The sequence below is a fragment of the Synchiropus splendidus genome, chromosome 3 (assembly GCF_027744825.2).
Source record: "Synchiropus splendidus isolate RoL2022-P1 chromosome 3, RoL_Sspl_1.0, whole genome shotgun sequence".
In the NCBI taxonomy this organism is placed as follows: domain Eukaryota; kingdom Metazoa; phylum Chordata; class Actinopteri; order Syngnathiformes; family Callionymidae; genus Synchiropus; species Synchiropus splendidus.
In genome coordinates, this window is record NC_071336.1 from 21,482,183 (window position 1) to 21,507,178 (window position 24,996).

The window sequence follows — 24,996 nt, forward strand, 5'->3', positions numbered from 1 at the left end:
TCAAAACAGCCTTTTCTTATTTCACTTATCCCTTTCTGACAATTTTTTGCCAAATGTCACCAGCAGGAACCAAATATTAATTTCCTCCTCATGAATGCTTCTTTAATCTCACATTGAAACACCGAACATTGTTGCGGCACACTGAGAGAAAACATAATTTCTCTCTTTTAATCTATCACTAGTCCCCATGGAATCATCTCTTGGAAATGTCAGATTAGACCTGATTACAGCGTGCGCGCACAAACGCACGCACCCGCAAACATACTCACACATGTTTAATTTCATTCCTCACGCTTTCACAGTCCCTCCCACTGGCTTTGTTTAGCCCTGGATTGTTTCAGATTAATCCTCTAATTGCTTTGTAGCTTTGTTGTTAGGGAGAGAGTGTGTGCAGAAAAGGAGGCAGAATTAAGCAGCAGGTGGAATGGGTTGAAGGTTTACATGGCTCTTTAAAGCTTTCTTTTAATGCCAGCTCATTTACAAGCACGCATCTATTAAGGCTTCGGTACTGTATCAAGACAGCCAAACACAATTATCTTCACTTGGATGATACAGTGTGGAAACATTTCTGATAAAAAGAACTGCCTTTAAGCGTTGTTTATTTACAGCTTTTCATGTTCATTGCGTTGTTGTCGTAATTCTCTCTCAAGTTTCTCAGAGTTCAGCATAGACAGGAGCACAAAACCTGCTTCAGGAATCATGGTGAACTCAAATACAAGACTGAGTCCAGCATTAGTCAATGGGGATTATATAGTGCATTCCTAATCTTGCTTGCCTCATCCACACAGTCTCAACCGTGTCTTCAGGGCATTAATAGGTTAATAGGTGCTGCTTAATTAACAACTCCTGACTGGCGAGAGCATGCCAAGACTGATTTGGCCGACAAGACTCTTCTTAATCTAATCCACTTCTTCTTCCTAAAAAACAGAACTTTGATGTGACTTTTTCCACTGTAATTAGGTATTTTTTCTGAAGTCCAAAATAGTTTGCCGCTACATAACGTTTTCTTTCACTCTTGTTGACATATGTCACATTTTGCTGGTGAAGAATTCTTGTCAATCCTCTTATGTTTTTGCGTGACCTAATGAAGTAAGTACAACTTGGGTCAAATATCCCTGTCTGAACCAAGATGGTCCGTGTTTCAGTTTCAGAATTTCATTTTTTAAAATGTATTCATTTTTGATGAATCACGTTTTGCGGATTGTAGTTTTGACAAAAGATTTAAACTAAGGATTGCATTTTTTTGGTTTGGTCACATTACTGAGTAAGGCTTATTATCCATATCCTCGTAGAATATTGTAGAATTTTTATTATTATTTATTGTAGAATGTTTTGTTTGGTCTTAAACACGTGTAATAACCATTTTATTTGTTTCTGTCTTCCATTTCAGGTCCCTGTTAGGCTGGATGAGATGAGATCCCTATGTAGTGGTCGAAATGGCAACTTGTGACTCTCCCCCTATGGTGTCGTCACGGCAGCAAGAACATGGTGGCCAGAGACTGGACGCTGCTGCTGAGGACAACCCTGTCGTGGCCATGGAGACCACTGTCACCAACAGCAGCAACACCAATAACAACCAATTATCGCCTGTAGCCATTGGAGAGTCGGAAAATGGCATTGGAGAGCCCGTTGTTAGCCTGCTGAGGTTGTCAGCTACCCCCACTACTGTCAGTGTAACCACTGACCCTGTGATTGAACAGAGTCGGAGAGAAAGCTTTACTACCAGTAGCAAAGGGAGTGTTACTGGGACTTTACCAGGAGTAGGTGGAGGAGCTGCTTTGGGTTCGGACTGTTCTGCCCCTGCCACGTCACCTGTGGCACCGGCAAAAGAGATCCCCTGCAACGAATGTTCTAGCTCATTTTCCAGTTTACAAAAATACATGGAGCATCACTGCCCCAATGCCCGCTTGCCTACAACCGGAGGTCATGAAGAGGGTGAGGAGAGGGATACGATGGTGGGTGAGGAGAGTGATGAGGAGGTAGAGCATGACAGAGGTGCTGCAGATGTGGGTGAACTGAACAGCGAAATGGAAGATGAGAGTGATGTGGAGAACCTGTGTGGTGAGATCATCTACCAGCCAGATGGCTCCGCCTTTATCGTGGAGGACACCAAAGAGCAGTGTGGCGACCAGGGAGGGCTCCCTGGGTCTCTCCATTTCAGGGGGCTCCTTTCCTCCCAGCCCTTCAACAATTCCCAGGCTAACAGTGGCCAAGGTGGCCTCAGCCCTGGGGAGGAGCCTCTCGACCAGCCCACTGCACCCATGTCCTTCTACCCCCAGATCATCAACTCCTTCCACATCGCCTCGTCTTTTGGGAATAAATCTCTAGCGGCCGACCACCCCTCCTTCCCAAATACCTCACCTGGGGGGCTGGCGGGCGCTGGTCCCGTGTTGCACAGTTTCCGTGTTTATGACCTCCGCCACAAGAATGACAAAGACTATCTTACGGGGGATGGTGGAGCCAAAAACTCATGTGTGTCCAAAGATGTCCCCAACAATGTGGACTTGTCCAAGTTCGAGGGCTGCGTGTCTGATGGGCGACGAAAGCCTGTTTTGATGTGTTTCCTGTGCAAACTGTCATTTGGCTTCAGCCGTTCCTTTGTGACTCACGCTGTTCACGACCACCGAATGACCCTGAATGAGCAGGAGCAGAAGCTGCTAAGCAATAAGCACGTCTCTGCCATCATCCAGGGCATCGGCAAGGACAAAGAACCTCTTATAAGCTTTCTGGAACCAAAAAAAACCCCCAATTCTGTGCTACCCCATTTTCCCACACCTGCCAACTTTTTCGGGCCAGACACTGGGCTCCGTGGCTTGTGGAATGCCTTCCACACAAGTGGGGAGAATGCAGATTCTCTTCAGGCAGGATTTGCTTTTTTGAAGGGCAGTGCCAGCAGCTCCTCCAATGACCAAACCCCAAGAAACCAAACCATGCCAAAGGCCGAGACCAACCCAAACCTCGGGGGAGGGGCTGGTGCCCACAAAACCTCCAGTGGGATTTCTACTGCTGCCTCTGGTGGCAACCTGGAGGGTCGGAACTCTGAGAGTGACTGTAAGGGCCACAGTAGGGACACATGCACTTTGCAACCCAATGGGCTGGACCTGAGCCAGTACCCGCCCATTAAGCGGGAGCCTGGTGCAGTGAGAGGAGAGAGTCCAGTGCAGGATGAGGACGAATTCTCGAACAGTGGGGGAGTAGAAATGGAGGCTGACGCAGAGGAAGAGCAGACGATGGACGGCAAACAGGCTGACAGCAACAGTAGCAAAGATTTCCCTCTCTTAAACCAAAGTATTTCCCCCCTTTCCAACAGTGTGCTAATGTTTAACAGTAACAGCAAAGGCCCTACGTCCACCTCCTCTTCCTCCTTGCCTGGTTGTGAGAAACTGGATATGGAAAGAAGCCGGCTGTCTGCCACCCTGGCAGCCACCAGGGAGCGGGAAAGCAGCAATGACTCGACAAATGAAACCCAAACAGGTCGTGATGGGTCATCACCGCCCTCCCACCCGCTTGACATGATTTTGTTGCGTCGGGATGATGAGAGTCCAGGACCTCTTCTATCACATACAGGGAATATCAGTACGCCTGGAACGCCAGGTACGCCAGGGACCCCGGGCCCGGGTGAAGGATCACCAGGCAGTGGAGTTGAGTGTCCAAAGTGTGACACTGTCTTGGGGTCCTCGCGGTCTCTTGGGGGGCATATGACGATGATGCATTCCCGTAATTCCTGCAAGACACTGAAGTGCCCCAAGTGTAACTGGCACTACAAGTATCAGCAGACACTGGATGCCCATATGAAGGAAAAGCATCCAGAATCAGGAGGATCATGTGTTTACTGCCGTACAGGACAGCCTCACCCTCGCTTAGCAAGAGGTGAAAGCTACACCTGTGGATACAAGCCTTTCCGCTGTGAGGTCGGTCTGCTCATTCTTTCATCTATATGTATGTCATTCTCCCTTGGAAGCTGCACCCACTCTAACTTCACGCCTAGTTGTGCGCCATTTCCATTGATTTTTCTTCTTTGGTATTACACATATTGCATCTGTTGGAGCGCTCTGGATGACTTAATGGCATGAAAGATATTGGCATGAGAATTGCATTAGTTGTTTGAAATTGTGATTTAGATTTGGGAGGTTCTTCAAAAGGACAAAAAAGGTAATATATTTCCAAATATTTCCCCTACTTAAACTGTGTCTGATTCTTTAGGTATGCAATTACTCAACTACCACCAAAGGCAACCTTAGCATTCATATGCAGTCTGACAAGCATCTAAACAACGTACAAACGCTGCAGAATGGAGGAAGTGAGGCACAATACAACCACAACCATGCCAGCGCGGTGCCCAGTGCGAGCCTTGGAGGAGGCTGCGGTGCGCCCTCGCCATCCAAGCCCAAACAGAAACCCACTTGGCGCTGCGAGGTAATAAAGCAAACAGACCATCATTGTAGCAGTGCAGTAGCAACATAGCAATTGGCTTGCTACACTATGTGCACAATGATGTTATTATTTCACTCTGCGTCACTGGGCCCATTATTTTTGGTGCCTGCGTCATGTGACTCTAATAATTGGGAATCTGGGTGTCTCATGTATTTCAATTTCTTGCTGTTTTCAAAGCAAATTGAAAGCACTTACTGAATATATCGTTGAACTGTGGTCTAACAGGTATGTGACTACGAGACCAATGTGGCACGGAACCTGCGAATCCACATGACCAGTGAGAAGCACATGCACAACATGATGCTGCTACAACAGAACATGAAGCAGATCCAACACAGCCTCCATCTCGGGCTGGCCCCAGCTGAGGCAGAGCTGTACCAGTACTACCTGGCCCAAAACATGGGACTCGCTGGTGTCAAACTGGAGAACCCAGCTGGCGGCAGTGGCCCAGATGCTCAGATGATGATTAACCCATTCCAGCTAGATCCTGCAACAGCCAGTGCTCTTGGATCTGGTCTAGGTGAGTTGAAAGGACTTTTCTGACATATTTTGTCCCACGAAGTCTGCAATGCATGTCTGTCAGTTTGTGATGGTAATCTCGCATATCTGATGTCATCGGGGTATTGTTTTTATCTCTGCGCCTTTTGTTGTTGCCCTCTGTTTTTCCCCTTCCCCTCTCACCTTCCTTTTTCTCTTATGTTCCCTTTTTACCTCACCCCCTCGCTCATCCTCGTCTTTTTTCTCTCCTTCTCTTATCTCGGCTCTCATGTGGTGCCTCTGCCATTGTCTCATTTCTTTGACCCTTCTTTCTGATTAAAAAGTGATTATGAGATGCCACATGAGAATTATTCTTAATCTTTCATTTGTAATTTTCTTAAGTCAGCTTAATCCCCCCCCCCCCAACCACCTCTGCTACCAAACACACCGCCCCACCTTCTCCCATCCTAAAGCGCACACACATGCACAGCAGGAAGTGGATTCCCATAGGAGGGAAAGAGATTTAACAATGACCCTGCCGTGTTACACACACTCACACCCGCACATGAATGCCACACACAACACACATCCATACACCCTCCTATAGTGAGGAGCTCAGATAGCAGATGTACTCTCTGTGAATTACACTTGCATATCACAGGTCTCCATCGCGAGCTCAGCTGTTAATGCGGTGCAAACATGCCTTTCTGGTAAGCATGCACAGAAATGACCATAAAGTTTAGCGTTCATGTATTCAGTTACCACAATCCGGATTGTGCTTTTTTGTTTTCACTACAAGTAACACAGCAGTGTGCGGTGATAAAATGATTTGGACTGCAACACTTCACTCTTAAGCTCCCTGCTATAATACTGTGGCATTGTGGTAAAGACTCTCAGGTTATTTAAATCTCAGATTAATTGGGTGCAAAATAAAATAAATTAAAAATAACCGTCTTGTGTGTTCCAAACATGAAGTCGCTGTAAGCGAGGCACAAGCTTTGAAAGACAATGAAGAGATCAAACAACACAGTTAATTGCATTTCTGTGAATGGCAGATCTGTTTTCCCACTCGGTGCCGGGTGGACCGAAGAAAGCCGTACTGTGTAATACATTCTTTTCAGATCTGTGCGTAACAAAAAGCTCAGTGCCTTAAAACCATTGTGGCACCACTGCTGTGAGCAGTAATTAAAGTTACCTGATGAGCGAGTTAGCAAGTTGAAAAGGATGATTGTAATTGATCCTGATTCAATCCTATTAGGGTTTTTTATAGACAAGACTTTGTAAGGAGCCAAAGTCCTCTGCGAGGCTTTATTTTATCAAATCCCTTTTTGAGAAAGAAGCCTGTGAGAGGAATCACTTCGCCTTGAACACCATTTTTCATTTCATAAAAAGGGGTTTCCTCTCCTTTTAAACGCTCTATTCATTTTAGATAGAAGGATAGCTCTTTGTTTCATTTTTTTTTAAATGTCGGGGTCAATACCAGCTTTTAAAGCCTTTACAATTTAAATTGATGAAACTGATGGGAGGGCCATTGGAAGCACCACTGACGGCTGAAAGTATCTTTCCTTTGCTGTGGTAGTTTTAAGAAGAAAAAACTAAAATGACATGACACTGTCTTCTGTTTATTTTTTTCACAGTGAACAGTGACCTCTCAGCGGAGTTGCGTCTCGCCACTGGTCAACTTATGGCCGATGACCTATCGCTGGTGTCCTCAGGTGCAATGGGTGGCGTCCCTTCGTCGGACCCTTCCCTTGGCTCCTTGTCGCCCCCCATTAGTGACCCCTTGCTGCGTCTGTACCAGTGTGCTGTGTGCAACTGCTACTCCACCGACAGCCTGGAGGCTCTCAACACTCATGTGAACGCAGAGCGCTCTTTGCCCGAAGAGGAGTGGCGCTGTGTGGTCGGCGACGTCTACCAGTGCAAGCTGTGCAGCTACAACACGCAGCTTAAGGCCAACTTTCAGCTGCACTGCAAGACGGACAAGCACATGCAGAAGCACCAGCTGGTGGCCCACATCAAGGAGGGAGGCAAAGCCAACCAGTGGAGATTAAAGTGTGTGGCCATTGGCAACCCTGTGCACCTCAAGTGCAATGCCTGTGACTATTACAGCAATAGTGTGGATAAACTGAGGCTACATGCCACCAACCAGCGGCATGAAGCTTCCATCCGCCTCTACAAGGTAAAAGCATATTTCTGTCATGTTTAAAATGCTGAAATATACCACTATCATCACATACATCAACAAAAGCAAACACCACGTTATTTGTATACAAATTCATTAAAAAGATATTGTGCCCCTTTTTCTTAACTGCAGCCATCAAAAGGCCTTCAATTTCCCATGAGAGCAGAATGACAGCGATAGAAAAGGTCACTGTGTATGTGGGACGATTGCCATCAGATATGCGTGCAGTTCTTGCTATCGCTACTGTTACTCTTAATTATACATAAGTCACATACTGTGGATCGCAGATATTCCAACTTTCCAATTATTTTCAGATGCTTTTGCTACTAATTCATTTAGCTGTAAATAATCTTGGAATGATTCGGGAATTCCTTTTTATGACAACGTTACAGTGGACTGAAATGACTCAACACAAAATGGCAAGATATGAATTGCCATGTATAGTATGACTCTACTGTGGACAACAATTTCTTCTTGTGCTGTTATTTTATCAGACAAACATGTCAAATGTACATAGTTAGCCAGTGACAAAGGGTAGTATATTCAGCTATTTGTCATCGTGACAGCAATATGAATTTCAGATTGAGTTGACATCATTTAAAAATATATCGAAATATTGGCGATCTACCCATCAGGCACTACCACGGACTGTATATATTTTTTGTCACCATATAACCATTGAACATGGGAAGCACAGTTTTTCATCTCAGTAAAGGGCTGCTTGACACTATTCCTTCTCTATGTTCTAATAATTCTGAAATATTTAGAACCTTTCTAATCTGTGACAGAGCAAAGGTGAATTAATTCATCAGACGTTCGCTCAGGAGAAGCTGTTTCATTTCCAAGGCCTTGACCTCTAGAACAGGATCAAGTGCATTACATTAATGAGGATCGTGTTCCGTCTTTACCAAACCCGTGTGTGCATGTGTGTGTGTATTGTATTGGTTTCAGCCAAACAAGTGTGACTTTGCCCTTTTAAGTCTAAAATTAAACCAAAACAAGGCAAACCATGTGATTTAAATTTTATATCGTCATATGACATGTCTTGATTTTTTCCCCTGATTCATGCTTGAAGTGTTTTTGCAAATGCAAAGCAAAGTCATAAATTCTTTGTAAATCTGTGACTAATTCATGTGAAGCTATTTCTGCCATAATTCAAAACAGTGGAAATTGGTAGCAGATTTTTTTTTGGACTCGAACTTGTGAGGTGGCTTAAAGGCAACTCTTTTTTTTTTTTTTACTTTGCACCTTGACACACCTTATGTAATGGCATCTTTCAAAGATACTGGCTAGCTTTGACCTACTTACCTCTGGCAAAAAAGCAGTTTATCCAAGGCTAGTGAAGGTTAAACTCGCACCCACTGTACTCCTATACACCCCTTTACATCATCTGCCCACCCACCTACTGTGCAAGCCTTAACAAATCTGTTTCACAGATGATGCATTTAATGCCTCTGGCAGAAGTCCCACTATTTTACCCTCCGACATGTGGTCAAAAGCATTGGGCGGTAGAGGAGGTAAAAGAAGAAAAAACATTATTTGACCAGAAAAACACCTCTTCTTTCATGTACTGGCAGAGGTGAAAAGCATATGGGGATGAAGGCAGCTTGGCCGAGGCGTACCAAAGATTTCAGAATTGACGACTCTACCATCTGGACTTTTTGGAAACATGATGTATCCTTATGACTTGGGGAACCCGTATGAAGATATAAACAAAAAGCATATTCTGGAGTTTTTATGACTGCTTTGTAGCCCTGATAAAGTACGCCTAAAGGGGAATTTTAAGGGTTTTTTCCCAGACTTTGCAAAAGGCAAATGACATTTGCAGCACAGGGACATCAAGTGCGCTGGGCACAGCAGGTGGGGAAGGAAGTTGAAGACCTTATAAGGAAACGTATGCCTCTGTAGCTTTTGAAAAGATTTCCGTCTGTCCCAAGAGGATAAAATGTCGTCGGTTCGTAAAGTCTTCCATTGTGGAAAATAATTTCCAAACGCTTGCATTAACAATATGCGGTGCTAACGCAGGGGTGGTTATGGTTATGATTCTTATGAACAAATACTGGCCTTAATACACATTCAGACTGAAGTAAATCTGTCAGTGTGTCTCACAAGTGTTGCTGAGGTTTAGTTTATGGAGACTGTGTATACTTTAGTGCATGTGTCCACTGAGCTTTGAGGTTGTGATCCGGCCAGTACCCTTGGGTCATTAGTAGCTGAGAATGTTCATGGTCAATATGCCATAGACCACACACATACTGGTACAACCACTGTCTCATAGGCCGTGGCACCTGTTTTTCAGATGACTGCTGGAATAAATCTCAGAACGTCTTCAGTCATCGTTGCCCCTCCCTTGTCTGTGTGTCTCCCCAGCATTCATAGTAATTTCCATATCTCTGTTTTTCCCCATTTCTCTTTTATCTGTTAGCTGTGCTAACATCCATTGGATACAGGCTCAGAAATTCTGTCCGTCCCTAATTGCAAAATTACATTGATCTCTGTCACAATAATGCCAGTTGACCTTTGTGTCATTGTAGTCTTTAAAAAAAAATCCCTTAATGTTGTCCTTTAAACAAAACAGGATTTGAAAATATGCTTCTCGCACTTCACTCTTTGTTTCCCTCCAACTCTGGTTATGATTTTACACGATGATATTAAACCTACCACTCAGTCTGAGCTATTAACAAGGGTCTACGAATGCCTGTTGTAATTTGAAAATCAAATGGCCCCATATATATGCAGCCCAAATTATCGGATGGTCATTTGGACTTGTGTCATGGGGAAATGGACAGGAGATTGACTGTTATAGATTTACATAAAAGCCATTGTGCCATGCTCCTAGAACAGAAAGGAGAATCTACTTCACATGCATGGCACCATTCAAGAGTCGCTCACTCAGGCAAAAATGTACATTAAGTGCCTCGACATTACTAAGAGGCACGCTTGTTTGTACAGTGACTCCATACAGTAGAGTATACACTCAATTGTAGTCTCCATTATTGAATTTTCCTCTTGAGCCTGTGTCAGCTTGTTCTCCAAACACGCTCTTGATCGTCGGGGACATGTGGCGCGGTCGCACACAGTTTCAAAAAGTTCCCACTCTCCTTGAAAGAAATGTTAACACTTCCTACTAGATGCTGCTTGAGAGTTTTTTTTTTTAATGTAATGGCGAGGGATCTGCTAAGAGTTATGGTCCTCAAACAAACTAATGTGTTTGCTTGCGTTCTGACAGTTTTCTTCTTTAACCAATTCTCTTTCACCCTTCATGTGTGAGTTGCAAAGAGAAGCCAGTCTGTAGATTATTCAAATGGTGTCCTCTTTCACCTGCGTGGAGATTACAATAAGAATCTTTCAGAGATCTAGGGGTGGTGAAGAGTCTAGAGTGAAGGGTGGGAGGAGGCTAATTAAAGAATAAAAGCAGGTGTGTGCCTGCGTGTGTATGTATGTGCTCGCTTGCTTTGTGCGCTTTGAATGGACAGGCTTCGCCCCCTCCCCTCGAGTAATCCTCATAGATATTAATAAGAGTTTCACCCGTGCTCCTGACAGCGGCTAAACCAGATGGTCAGTGCAGTGTAAATGTGTGTGTGTTGGGCCAGAGTGTTTTCCACCTTCAGTGGTTTCTGCTTCCTGCTTTTATGATAATTCGGCTAATGTCGATCAGCATGATTTGAAGGAAATAAATATGACTTCTCTTGGCGTGTGGAGCTGGCCGTAATCTTTCTCTCTTTGTCTTTAAACTTTCCCCACCCTCCTGTGGGCTGTGGGTCACTCGGGTTGGGGCAGTGCAAGGCAGAGCCATTTGTCCATGTGCAGGCGACTGTGAAGCAGCAAGGGCTGACAGGTATGGGAACGATAGCCAGAGGGGGGGAGGGAGGTGAGGATATGAAGTGTGTGCACGAAGGGGGTCATTGTCCATGCCAAAAAAAGGAACATCCTGGGAAGTCAGAACAAAAGGATGTGGAGATCCTGGCCAATAATACGTTTTTACACAATGGAAAGATATAATCAATAATCATTTTTCAACGTTGACATTTTTGACCCGAGATTTCTCGGGATTCTCTTCGACTTTGGGAAGTTGTTTGTCAACTTGTAATGACCCTTGATTGAGTGTCCTCCCCGTCGTTGATATAAAGAGTTTGCAAGCTGCAGCTGAACATTAGGGCCGGCTAGGATTGGACAGCATTCTCATGAATTCGTCAGGAAACTGATATGGACAAAGTTGAACTGAAATACTCTTCAACACCCTACCAAATCAATATCCAATCGATTGGTGTTAATTGTCCCTCCCTTGGAAGGCTCCCAAGTCCCAGTCTTGTGCTCCTTCTCTCTATCTTGCTCCCTCTCACACGCTCTGTCATTATCAGCATGTGGCCTAGTATTCGGCATTTCAGCATTCCAGCTGTAATTGATTTTAACCATTAGGTGCTCAGTGAATAGATAAGTAGTGGGAGATATTCGATTATACGGTGAAAGCCAGAGATGGGGATGAAAAGAGGGTAAGGCGGTTTGAGGGATGTTGCCAGGAAAGCTGGAGAAAGAGGAACTGACCTGTCCTGCTGTCAGTGTCCCTCTGCCACTGGCCTGCTATCCTTGAAGCAGCACAATACTGCTGACCTCCTGCGAGTTCAAGCAGCTTAGTTTCTACGAGGTAATCCCTAATGCTTTGAAATAGACCTGATAGAAAGCCCACTTACTTGTTTGGGATTAATCTGGTTTGGCATGGTTGTGAGTTTTCAGCACATTTAGTTAAATTAACCAAATGTAATTATTATGTGTGCGACTGAAAATGACAAGTGGGCTGCTTTAAAAGTAAATGGTCTTTTAAATTCACTCGGTATCCCTCTGTGATTTGGCCTGCTGTGTGTAATGCGCCACTTTTCCTTTTGTTTTCATTTGGACATGCACAATTCTGCTGGCAACCTTCCTGTTGTATCTGTGCCCTTTAGCGAGAAATGGCATTTTTATCATGTGCAGATGTTGGCGATATTGCTTTTCTGCTGCTCTGAAAATATGATTTTTTTTCTCCCCCCCAGTCTTCTCTCCTGTGCTCCTCATTCGGCCAGGAGTGTAGGTTAGGACAAGGGGAATGGGCGGATAGGGGGGCTGTGAGGGAACAAAGGCAAACATTTGAGTAATCTTCAAAGAGTCCATTGGTATGTTGAGTGGACACTGGTATGCGGACTGTGGCTGAGGCTTTTTCAGGGGAAAACAATATCCTTCCTTTCGATGACTGGGGTCTGGACAAACACTACCAGGCAAGGCATCTTTACCCAACACTGCCAGTGCTATCAGTTTACCCCTGTTCTATTGACCTGATGTAGAAAACAGTGCTCGGTGTTGGCAAAGTGTTTGACAGTGATACAGAATCAATAGTGTTACTCCAATATTACCGAAAAAGTATTGAAAAATACATTTGATTTACATTAATTCAGGCATTAGTATAGTGCTTTAACTGTATCCGTATACAGTACCTTCTCAATTCGCCTGTACGGTAGTACGGTTTGCTTGCCATTGTTCTTCCCTCACTTGTCAGATTTAAAATATTCATATATCAAAGTTAGCATTGTGCATATCTTCAATGTTTAAAGCTGAAGAGGAGTGTTTTTCACGCAACATACTAACTGCTAGCCCAAAGTGTGGCTGCTCTAGCATTCGTGCTTGTGAACAACCTGTATACTGCAAACGCCTAACCCCATCATGACTAGTATTTTCATGTCACAAAGTGGGTTTTGTATCACGAATAGCTCTCACAAATAACAGCGAGGCACATTTTACTGAACATTAAATGTCATATTTAGCGGATCATGTGTGGTGATTTATCTAACAGCTGCCATTTTGTGACAGTTTCAAAATGAACTCCCTTTTGTCCAGAAATCACCAGCCATTTTCTCACGAGGATCCACCCCGGAGATAATTTCTCCCATTTCGCTGTCATTAGCAGGGCCTGCTAGAAAGCTCGCGTTTTGTTCCCTGTACCTTTTGTTTTGTGCTAAGTGAAACCATGCGACAGGGTAGGGGCTAACTGGAAAACAATACTCGCCTTCACAGGCTCAGGAATGTGTAATTAGTGATTTGAACCCGACCACGCTTGTTGAGATTCTACCCTATCATTCTCTCTCTCCATTTCTATCTCTTTTGTTCGTTCTGTTTCTCTCTCTGTCACTGTACACTTCTCTTATTCCTTTTGTCTAACTGTCTCTGATAGACGTTTTAAGCCGAGTCTCCATTATGAACGAAAAGACAAACTTGGCACAAATATCTGCGCTTCCTGAAATCATTTTTCTTCCTTTTTTTTTCTTTTTCCCCACTGACTTGAAGTTTAATGCAAGTGCAAACCACTTTGTTGGCACCTGTCAATCAAAGCAGTCCGGATTCCATCCCGTTTTTCTTCATTATATGTGAAAGATCATCCCCAAAAGCTCATTTCCGTGTCAGAGAAACTGGCCACTGTTGCTGAAGTATTTTACAGTGTCAGTCTTCTCTGGCATGGCTTCGAGGAGAGATGTTCCCATAAACATTTATATGATCCCGATCATATAATCACTGTCCCATTGGAAATAGATAGAGAGGATAATCCTGAGGTCTGGTCAGTCTCACCTGGCAGCACGGGAGACAGGCGGGGGGCTTTTAGGCCCTAATGGGCCAAGGTCAGGCTGGCTAATAGGGAGTAAGTGGCCAAGCCATGCTGTCTGAATCTAATGCTAATGTAAATACTGATCCATTTCCATGTGGGAGGGTGCAGTTGAGCCGGCTTTTAAGACACCTCACATACACACACACAGTTTTGCCATCTCTCAGGAGTTATTTTCAACTGCTGCCTCAACACAGTCGCTGATAAAGTGTGACTAATCTTCATTTCCAAAAGCAGAAAAAAAGCATCATGTAAATGCTTAATGTGTTTTCTTCCCCTTTTTTTGAGCAAGTGTGCATAACTCATGATTGTGTGCGTGTGTGGGGTGGTATTTGTGCTCAAGCTGAGAAAAGGAATAAGAGATAGGGACACCGAAGTGATTTTTCCAAGAGAGGGCCCAGAGGTCAGGAAGCTGTGAACTTCAGATTGACATTTGCCCCTTTACGTCAGACACACTCACATCAGTCCCACAAGTGTGTGCATGTGTGTGTGTGTGTTTGCTGGGCATGCTGGAATGCGCATGTGTGAGAGACATGAAGAAGTGATAGACTGGTGATTAGCAGATTTTTCAGTGGAATTGCATGAAATGTTAGATTTTAAAATAAAAATATTTGCAATATAGCAAGCACTTTTTGCTCTCTGCCTCATGTCGTCACCTCGGAGGATTTGAGGAGTGCCACTACACTGAATGAAAATAAAATAAACTCACCTCACATTGCAGCGTTGAACAACTACAAATATTCTCTACTCATATTCAGAGTGGAAAAACCATGCTGCAATAATATAATGATTTTAAAATGTTAGATTTGTTTTTTTAATTTGATTTATTAACAAACAAAAAGCAATGCTGATCCCTGCTGTTCCATTATTTTGTTGTTAGTTGAAGATGGAGAAGAAGTTTAAGCAATCCTTGACTAAGATGAATAAAAGCCTCAATGATAGTTTCAGCGGTTGCGTTATCTCCTCAGATCACTGTAGGAGCCCTGTGCAAAAGCAACCAATTTGAATTTCGTGTATATCCGTGCAGTCGATTTTATACGTGGCTTTTATTTGCATGTTTGTTTTCGCTCACTCGCAACACTGAAAGGGCGGCTCTCATTATCTGTGGAAGGGTAATGGCACAAACCTGCGCCCAAAACACCTTCTTTTAGCTGCACACTCTGCTGGCAAACTCACTGGCAGTGATCTTGCGTTACATCTATGTCTTTGTGGGGTGGGGGGGTTGGGGGTTTGAGTGGCGGTTAGCGCTAACATGTGTCAGGGAGGTGGTAGCGCTGATGGAATTCTACACTTGGCAGCCTTCCAGGCAGTGCTGGTATGTGTTTAAAATGCTTTCAAGGAACAAAACACGCTTTTGTTGTTTGCTGGGCCAAGTGGGGTTGTTTTTGTCTGCGATGGGCCCCGGGGGCCAAGGGGATCGCACCGGAAGCTTGTGACGATCCAAAAAAGATACCCAACTTTAAAAGCAATGATGAAAGAATATAAACACAGTTTCACTTCCACAATCCGAAGGACGCACATATCTTTGTGTGAGCGTTCTGGCAGCGGACGTGCAGACCTGGAATGTATGTACCAATTCTTTACATATAAAGCATGTACACACACGCTCTGACACTCATGCTTGTTATTAAGACGTTGCTGTAGTGGCTTCTTATTTCCACGATGTGCCCATTAGCTGCCTGTTTTTTTCATTTAATGACAGGAAACAGTCATGTTTTTGCTGAAAACCCTAATTTGTCATTCGGTTTATAGAGGAAGTGGCTACCCGCTGCTTTCGAAATATTTTTTTGTCACGTTTTGACTCCACACATGGTCAGACGGAATAGGCGTGCACCTGATATTCTAAACAGAAAAATACACTTGTGAAGTAAATGATATGCACTGATGCGTAAACAGGCGTACAGAAAGAGCAGCAGCGTACAAATAATTGAAATAGTTATACATGCACGCAGGGAAACCCACACGTTCAAGCACAAAGAGATAAAAGGAGTTTTCAGAAGATGTATTTTGCACTGGCTTATCAAGAATTCAGTTAATGAGACAGCTTTGTCAGCGCACGTAGAACAAATGAATATGAGACAGTTTCGCCGCCGTCCTCGCAAGCGCACACGTTGCAGGAGGAGGTGAGTTGTGTGTGTGGAAATGGTGTTTTGTAAACATCTCATTCTGCATAATGAATGCACACACTCTCAGTCATACTCCCACCACAAGGGAGCTTCCCTTACCTGTCAAGTCGCTCTCCTCCTCTCTTCTCATCTGAGTTAGTTGGTGTGACCTGTGTGACAACGCTGTGGCTGTGAGAAGTGAACAAGCAGTTCCAGTTGTGATCATTTGCATTCTGTTTATGTGGTGCACCTCCTCTACAAATCCTGAGGAGGTGTCTGTGCCATGTTGGGATCCACCCACCCTGCAACACATTAGGTTGAACTGTTGAAAACCACTGAAAGCCAAGATTGTTGGTATTTAAAAAAATAGTCAGATATTCAGGTAACAGTGATTCAATTTGACAGTTTGGTGAATTTATGTTGTTTACTCAGTCATCATTACTGATGTTTTAAACTCCAAACATCCTGGTCCCCCGTGATAAGTGCCCCCCAAACTATCATTAGTAGCCCTGCCATGTTCTGAAAAGACTGGCTCTTACATTCATGCAACACAATGCGACCGCAGGAGAAGTGCAATTGTTTGAATATGCATCGCACAGCCGAGGCCTGGCAGGAGTCAAAGTGTTCCTTTAAAAGTTCATAAATCATGGATGTTCTGGCCTGTGATCACCAGACCGCCAGCATGTCAGGCCAGGGAACGACAGACAAGCCTCTAGTTTGGGTCTTAAACAAACCCTCTGGAATGTGCTGATGGGGGGGAGAATTAATATTAGGCTTAAACATATCTGGCGGACGAGGTTCTCAACCCCCTCAAGTGTTGGTCCAGCTCAGATCCTACAATTGAAAAACATGAACCGTTGAAAGATGTGGTTAATCTTTGGCCTTTAAACTTTCATTTTCTGGATTAAATCTGGAAGTTTTAGCAAACTTTCAGTCTGTGACTGAAACCGATTACTGAATCTGACACCAACCTAACCTATGTATTGTAAGATAACTGACTAAGAAAAGCAAAATTGTAACCACTACTGCACCCTTTTTTGATTGTTATATTGGACAGCGACAGCTTGTGTTAGCATATAACTTAACTTCCCTCAATGTTTTTTGACGCGGCACGTTTCCGTGAGGTCACAGTGGCATGCTCATAAGATGATGCTCAATTACATGAAGTGATTTATATTCAACTCAACTCATAAGAGTTTGTGCGTGTGGTTTCTGGGTTTAGCAGTCCATGTCTCCTGCGAGGGAGGGAGGAAAGAAAAGGAGCAAATAAAGAGCGGCAGAGGGAGAAAGAGCGAGGGAGGCCTCTTTTCACAGAGAAACAAAGATAGCTGTAATTAATGGCCCTGAGCTCTGGACTAGGGGAGCTTTCTTCTGACAACTCCGACTTAATTAAAACTTAAGACTTCTGAAAGGGCCTCTGACTGCGAGGGGACGTCCCACCGTCTCGTGAGAAAAACCTCATAAGATTTCCTACAAAAGAACGAAAGGAGGAAAGATAGGGAGAAAAGATGTGTTAGCAGCTGTAGCTATGTTGCTAATCCCTGTTTGTGTCAAAGAGGGAATAGGGGAAAAGTGTGTGTGGAGGGGCTTAGAAACGCACACCTGCAGCCCACCCACCCCTCTGTCCTCTGCCTAATGGCCCCACCTCACTGCATTTTTGTAACTTTTAATGTGCTGAAACCATGAGACATAGTTGGAAGGGGAGAGAATAATTGTGTTCAACTTGTTATTGTTCCTTAAACTCTTGCGTCAGCTGTCAGAAGCTGATGTTTTAAGAGCATAATATTTGGCCCGCTGCAAACATTGTTGGTTTGTAAGCGTTACCAGGAATTGGTTGCCACTTCATGTCTCTCGGTTTCCTCCTGCAGCTTTCCTCCCCCCAGCTCACCACCTCCTCCTCCCCTCGCAGAGGATCAGATAATAAAAGCTTGGCCTGCTCTTTTGTTTTTGTGCATTGTTCATTAGCCCGGCAGCAACAACACAGGCACACTTGATATGCTCGGCTTGACTGGGTGTATGATTGCAGGGCAAGGTGGGATGGGGATGTATGTAAGGGGAGGGTCTTCGGCGTGTTTGGATGGAGAGGGAGGGGGCGGCTTTGCGCGGCTGCAGAGCCATTAGACGGGCAACTGGAAAATGAAGGCTTGCAGCCGACAGCACACGTTGAATGAAAGACCCCAGCAGTTGCAGACAATGAGGACAGGCAGACAATGTACTCCTTAAAAAGACTCAAATTACATTCTAAACTTGTAGTTGTTGTCTCTCTCTGTGGTTTCATCAGAAACTCATTTATTTAGCTCTTGCATTACCCTCATGTTCGACTGGTTAGTTTAAAAAATGGATTGACAGACGTTCTTGATCTTCCTGAATTGACTTTTTGTTTGCAAACAGAAAATAAAAATGACTCTCTTTTTTCCTCTGCAGCACTTGCACAAGCAGGACAGCGCCTTCAGTCCGGAGTCGTGCGTCTATTACTGCACGCTGTGTGACTACTCCACCAAGGCCCGACTCAACTTGGTGCAGCACGCTCGCTCAGCTCGCCACCAGCAGAACGAAGGACTGAGGAAGCTTCAGCTGCACCAGCAAGGCCTGAGGGACGAGGATGGACTGAGCTTCCATGACCTGTTCCAAGTCAAAGAGTGTCCTTCCAACCAAGGTATGTAGGCTTCTTCCTTCAATGTCTCGTGTCTCGCTCAAATTGGTAATCACATCACACACATTTCAAAGAAGTGTCCTGACTGCCGATGTCAGAATCAGGCGCCAGTGGGCAACCACATTTGCTAAGCAGCCTCGTTGTATCCTCACTCTCATGATCTAATATTTTGATGTTTGCAAGTGGACTTTTGTGTCCGAAAAAGAAGATAAAACTGACATTTGATCATAAATTATTTCACTTACATTTTATTTCTAGTTTTATTTCTTTGTATATAAACCATTAAGGAGCTTTGGACAAACCCCCTAAATATGATTTAGGTATGGTTTACTTTTTTGTTTCTGTGGCCCCTGAGGCACCCTTTACCTAGGTCTGGGGAAGGATGCTAATGCTAAATGCTAAATTTCTCTTTGGTTGAATGAAATTCAATTGTTTCCTAAATGGGACTTGAGTGTATTGATATTAGCAACAATAGAAACATTTCCGTAGATGTTGTGTTGGCACAATGAGACCACACTTTTAAGTAATGACTACAGCGTGATGTCCTTGGAGCGATGAGTGTAGACAAACTTTGTGTCAAAGCCGTCGTGTTTTCCACATTGATCACGTAACTCCTGCTGCGGCAGTTTACTCAGCTTAAGTCAAGTGCAAAGAGTCAAGGTTGGCGGTCAGTTGGGTGATAATATGCAGTTCTGATATGACTTCAATGTGTCCGTGCTGATAGCCACTTGGCGTATCTGTAGTTGGTCGTTTTTCCATGTGCATTTGAAAATGTGCTTTAATTCACAGTGGTCACTTTTCCTTTTTTGCCGTAATTAAAGCCATTCTTCTCTCCTCGTCACACTCCTTCCATCTCTCTTTTTTTTTTTTTTACACCCTCCCTCCCTTCACTTTCTGTCAAACCTTTCTTCCCCACTCTCCACCTCTGCCTCCTGCCTTTGGCCTTCATATCCAGATCACGTCTCCCGATACAGACCCGTCCCTTCCTCCTAATCTCTCCAAAATGAGCATACTGTTCCTATTAGGCTGCCGCACTTATATCTTCAACAAACACACGCACACACACATGCTGTCCCGTGCACGGGGACATCCCAGGCAGGCAGTCAGCTTATGAAATTTCACCTTGGGAGGATCTCGTACAGAAAAGGCTTGTGCACATGTACACACACCAACACGCGTGTATGTACACACATAGGTCCCTCACACACACGTACGCTACGGCTACACAGTCTCTCCCTGGAGTGAGCTTTCATTTCCTTTCTCATGACCAAAGCAATTTGGCTTTCATTTAAGAGTCTCCGTCCTGCCAGCAGCTAATAAGTGTAACAGAACTGTAAAACATTCAGAGACAAAAAAAAAAAAAAAAAAAAGATTAATCGTTTTTCTTTGAGTGGGGGTTGGATGGTTGGTGAGGGGTTGCAGGGTGTAAGGGGAGGGGGCTGCGCTGTAATTTAAACCAGAAGAGCCAGAGTCAGGGTCCATTATTTAGTCATCCTTATGTTAATGCTGCTGGAAGAAAATGAGTGCTTAACTTGTTTTTGCTTTGCTTGACCTGAAGTAGTAAGGGGGGTGTTGAGAGAGAGAGGAGAGAGCCAGGGGCGGGAAGGGGGGGTTATGAATAGCATTCCAGCATTGTATGAGCTTGTACATCCATCTGTGTTTAGAAGTGTTTTGCAAAAAGTACTGTTTATACTGTAGATGTACTTCTAAAACAGATGGACGAGCGGCACTTCTGTGAATCCCACTAGAGAAGGAGAGACCATCTCCCATTCCTGAAACGGTGACCGTTACCAGCACTGGTTTTAATTATGCACGGATCAAAGTTTCAGTGAGATTGGGGTGTATGGCGCTGAGATAAATCATTACTTTCAATATGAACAGCTGACCCCATCTCCACCTCTGCTGCTCCTTTCTTTGCTTTCAGCCGCCTTTCTTCTTATTTTTTTTTTTTTTTCACATCCTCCCACCGCCAGGTTTTAAACCTGTCAAATGCAATATTCACCCTCTGCACCTATTTCAAATGTTCCGCTCTTAAAACACACCGCATTCGTAGCCTGACCGCTGGTTTTATACCACAGCTTTGATGCTACATGGTGAATTTCCATGAGGAAGCCGGTGCAAAGCTTTACCGGACGTTGGCAGCGTCCAACATCTTAAGCCACTTTTCTTGGATGCCCTCCTTTTGCCCACGCCATATAACTTTTAACTGAACAACAGTATTCTTTCACAAGGTACATGGTGAATGTTTCAGAGCCATTTGCTTGTAGAGCTTTACGCTCTTGGCAGGTGTAGGCCGGGAGGACATGATGTAAAAGTCAATGTAGTGAAAAGGAAACTGAAGTGTTGAGCTTTAGGACTACTGCGCACTTTTGCGCAAAGGGATCCTAATAGGTTATTTTTTTGTGTATGTTGACATTCTATTACTGCATGTTGAGTTGGGGTTAGGGTGCCTCTTCAATTTAGTCCGAGCTACATTGATCACACGCCCATGCATATATTTAATTTGACTGAATAAAATCCAGTGGCTGATATAATTAAGTTGGACGGGAATCAAAGAAAATATCCGTAAACGTCTCTCTGTGGTGGGAATGTTCTGGCACCACAGATTTGAGCGCCAGTAGTTATAAATGATGTCAATGTTTGCCCCGACAGAAAAGTCTGTGTAGTCGGCAACATTCTGGGCGATTGTTCACTATACGATGGTGTGTACATGCGTGTGTATGCATGCTATTAGTTTTCTGGGGCTGCAACTCCTGACTCGAGCACTTTCTGTTCATTAGAGACTGGTATGAAAAAGATTAATTTAAGTGCTGACCGGTATCTTTCTCTTAAAGCCCGGGACCTGGCAGTGAGCCAGATAATTATAGGCCCATTTGGGAATAAGAGTTCTAATGCGCTGGACTTTATGTACATGTGAATGGCTTTCATTAAACAATTTTGATGCCGATTTTATGGCCTAATTAAGGATATAGCACGGCAGAGACGCACCACAAGAGTATAGGTGTTTTGACAGCGCTGCTTTATGTGCATGTCAATTGTTGTGTTTGCTGCTGTTGGCTGTGTTCATTACGCACCCCTCTCATTCTCAGGTTTTAAGTCTGTAATTCTTGCGACGCTATACACAATGATCTCGTAATTTACCTGACGTAAACATAACTGCGAGATGAAGAGCGCAGTTGTCTGTATGTAAGTACTCCATCATTTCACGTAGCCGGTCCGACTGACTGTCACAGCTAAACATTTCCGCGGTCCTTCACAGACAAAAAGCCCTGTGTGCCCACGCTGCAGAGATTCTGCGCACAATTACAAGTGTTAAAGACAATTGAGTTTATAAAAATGCCAGTTTCCATCATATGAATTCCCTCTCATACATGAGACTCCTCTGCGGACTTCTCTTTTCTTTGAGGGCTGTCCAGAAGTTGTTAAGAGGAATTTGATTTCTTTTTCTTCCGTCTTTTATGTGCCCTTCTACACTGCTTAATGAAATTATGCTCTCAATAGACCTGTTTAGGAAACTCTCAAGCAGGAGAAGAGAAATAATCATCAGTCATGGGTATTTAATCACAGGATCTTTTGGAGATCAACAGTCTCCCAAGTTTTGCTGCAGTCTTGCGAGTGTTCTGTTTAATCCGCCTCGCTTCAAAAACGTTTAAGTTACAGCAAGTTATGTTGCACACCTACCTATTAATTTGTCTGCGGACTGATTTGTTATAAGCTTAAATATTGCCTCAGATTCTTCAAAATGTAATGTGTATATTCAAATTTTCCATGCAAGTATATCTATCTATCTATCTATCTATCTATCTATATATATATATATATATATATATATATATATATATATATATATATATATATATATATATATATATGTTATATGTAAAACCTTTTACATTTCTGCTAATCCTGCACGGTGTGCATCTATCTATCTATCTATCTATCTATATATATATATATATATATATATATATATATATATATATATATATATATATATATATATATATATGTTATATGTAAAACCTTTTACATTTCTGCTAATCCTGCACGGTGTTTAATGATAAAGAACTCTCTGTCGAGGTGTGTGCATGAATAGCTGTGTTCTTCTATCTCTGCCTCGTCGCCCATTAGTCCTCGTGCTCCATCATGTGTAAAACCCTTCATAAGTCAGTCCATGCAGAAACACTGGCTCCTTTTCTGCATACTTCTTTTCTTCTGCTCGCCCCTCTTTCAAAAAGAGAGATCTTATGGAGGTAATTATTCCTGCGAGGAAGGGCTGTCATCTATCCCTCCACCAGCCTTCACCCACATGTCTCCATCCCATCACCACCACCACACAACATGCATTAAAGAGGCAGGGAGAGGACTATCTTTGTCTGAGTCGCCCTTTTAAACAAAAGACCTTTTCTTACTTGCAGAGGCCGATGATACTTTTATGGCATATATGCCCAGAGCCTTTTGTTTTCTCTGAGTGACAAGGCTCTGGGATACGTTCGGGCCAAATTACTTTAGCCGTGCTAACCACTTTCCTAGCGGCTGTAGGCTAAATTGAAACTAATGGACACTTATTAGGTGTACCCTTGCAAGAGAGAGATGCCTCGTGTGTCTGCGTTTTAAAGGGTTTTGAATAAAATCAGCACATCATTTCAAAAAAGAAACAGTCAAGTGATAAAATTAGTTGCCTTTTTTGTTGTTTTCAATTTAGCACCATTTCAGTTCAGCACCATTAAGGCCTTTTTTTAAAAATGGATCAACTTGAACACATGTATATACAAGAGATGTTTCTATATATATACATTTCCTATTGTTACTGTAAATAAGTGCTGACCTTAAGTTTTTTTTTTTTTCACATCTTCATCAGTCTTTTTTTTTTTTTTCCTCTGCGGGTGGCGGCGATGGTTTCTGCCATTCCAGCGGTTCCTTTTTTTTTTTCCGAAAAAAAGGTCTCTGCTCAGACAGAAGTCTATTTCCAGGATTTGTCTCAGTAATTTGCGGCCATTACATAAACATTCATGGATGGTCGGAGGAGTGAGAGAAAGGATGCTACACACACCCAGAAACCGCAGGAGAGCTCACATCGGTACATCTTTGCTTCTCGAGTCAAAACGCAGGAGGTTGAAGCAACTGATTTGCTCATCAAAGGGCACGTCTTAATTTACTGATTGCAGCTCGGTATCATATGTCAGCCCCCCTGATGTATTTAGACATTACATACCTGGATAGACTTTAATAAGGGGAGCCAGACAATCGTATTCTGTATTGATTTGCCTACATACCTACAGTTCATAAATTACCCGTGACCTTTTCCCAGGTCGTTACTTACATACGCTCAGGTTAATAAACTGATTTAAGCAAAGCAGATCTCTTCTACGCATGGTGAAGAACCTGGAATGGGACTTTATGAGCTGAACTTGGAGTCGACCCGAGATGATACCCCGGAGTATCTTTAAGAAAGGTTATCGTTTTTATTGCTCCGCCATTAGCTGGAGACAATGCACATCATTTTAAATCATCCCTCCAATCCAAACAAGACACGTTTTTATGCGTATATTATTATATTTTTGGAAAGTAGCAATTTAGCCCAAATTTCCCCAAACCATATTCTCTATGGCTCAGGGAGCGAAAGATGTGGTCATTTTTTGAATAATTCCATCCAGGCGAATTATAATTACTCTGTGGTCTGTGTGTGCACGTAAAAAAAAAAGCGAGGCAGCAGGCTGACTTGTGCTTCTGAATAGAAAAAGATCCTCCTTCACCATAAACTATTTTTGAAATGTTGGGGCGGACTGCTGATTGTTTTTCTTTGAATTGAGCTGTTCTTTGGTGGAGGGGTATTACCCGGGCTAAATTGCTCCCTGATGTTTTCCGCCAAGGTTCTGTGCCCACCGCACTGACAGTTATAATTTGCAAAAATTGCGCTGATTATCTGAATTAGCATACTTGACCAATGCCACATTAGTCTTATTTACAATACAAAGCCGTGGGGCTCTGAGGACGCATACTAAATATGACTTAACCCTTTGAAGAGAGGACTGGCGTCACAGTGCCAGGACGTATTCCACGTCGGTGATATCACAAAAGGCTTAGGGCTCTGCTCCATATGGAACTGGAAGCCGCTGGAAACACCACGCTTGTGAAAAAGGAAGTGGCAAAGTCAGCTTCAATGTCCCACAGAACATTGACAGTATTATACCGCGCGGGATTGTTGCGTATCCTGTACTTCTCACCGTCATGCGTTCATTTCACATTTTTTTTCTGTTTTCCCCTGCTGCCTTCAACCTTTCCTCCCCCCTTCTTTACGTTTCACCCCTTTTATTTTAGTCCCCCTCACCTCTATTCTTCTGTATCCCTGATCCCCTCATACACCCTCTGCCCATTGACTCTTAACCACAGATGGACAAAACAATAGGCTGTGTCACACAGCATTAAGACAAACAATCCGATGATGGGGCCTCGGGTTGTGTGGAGCCGGAGCTGCGGTAACCAGGCAATGCACTTGCAGGGTCCAAGCAGCCGC

The 24,996-nt window shown here is 43.6% G+C and overlaps 1 protein-coding gene across 3 annotated transcripts in view; it reads left to right on the forward strand.

The window, feature by feature from the left end:
• The window catches only part of zfhx4 (zinc finger homeobox 4), a 77,143-nt gene that overhangs the window by 20,174 nt on the left and 31,973 nt on the right, over nucleotides 1-24,996 (forward strand). For all 3 annotated transcript variants that reach the window (XM_053860675.1, XM_053860674.1, XM_053860676.1), the window contains exons 2-6: nucleotides 1,391-3,911; nucleotides 4,204-4,416; nucleotides 4,660-4,954; nucleotides 6,549-7,090; nucleotides 18,251-18,482. In XM_053860675.1, the coding sequence (XP_053716650.1) occupies nucleotides 1,437-3,911; nucleotides 4,204-4,416; nucleotides 4,660-4,954; nucleotides 6,549-7,090; nucleotides 18,251-18,482 (3,757 nt within the window). In that variant the 5' untranslated portion in view covers nucleotides 1,391-1,436. The remainder of the gene's footprint in view (nucleotides 1-1,390; nucleotides 3,912-4,203; nucleotides 4,417-4,659; nucleotides 4,955-6,548; nucleotides 7,091-18,250; nucleotides 18,483-24,996) is intronic.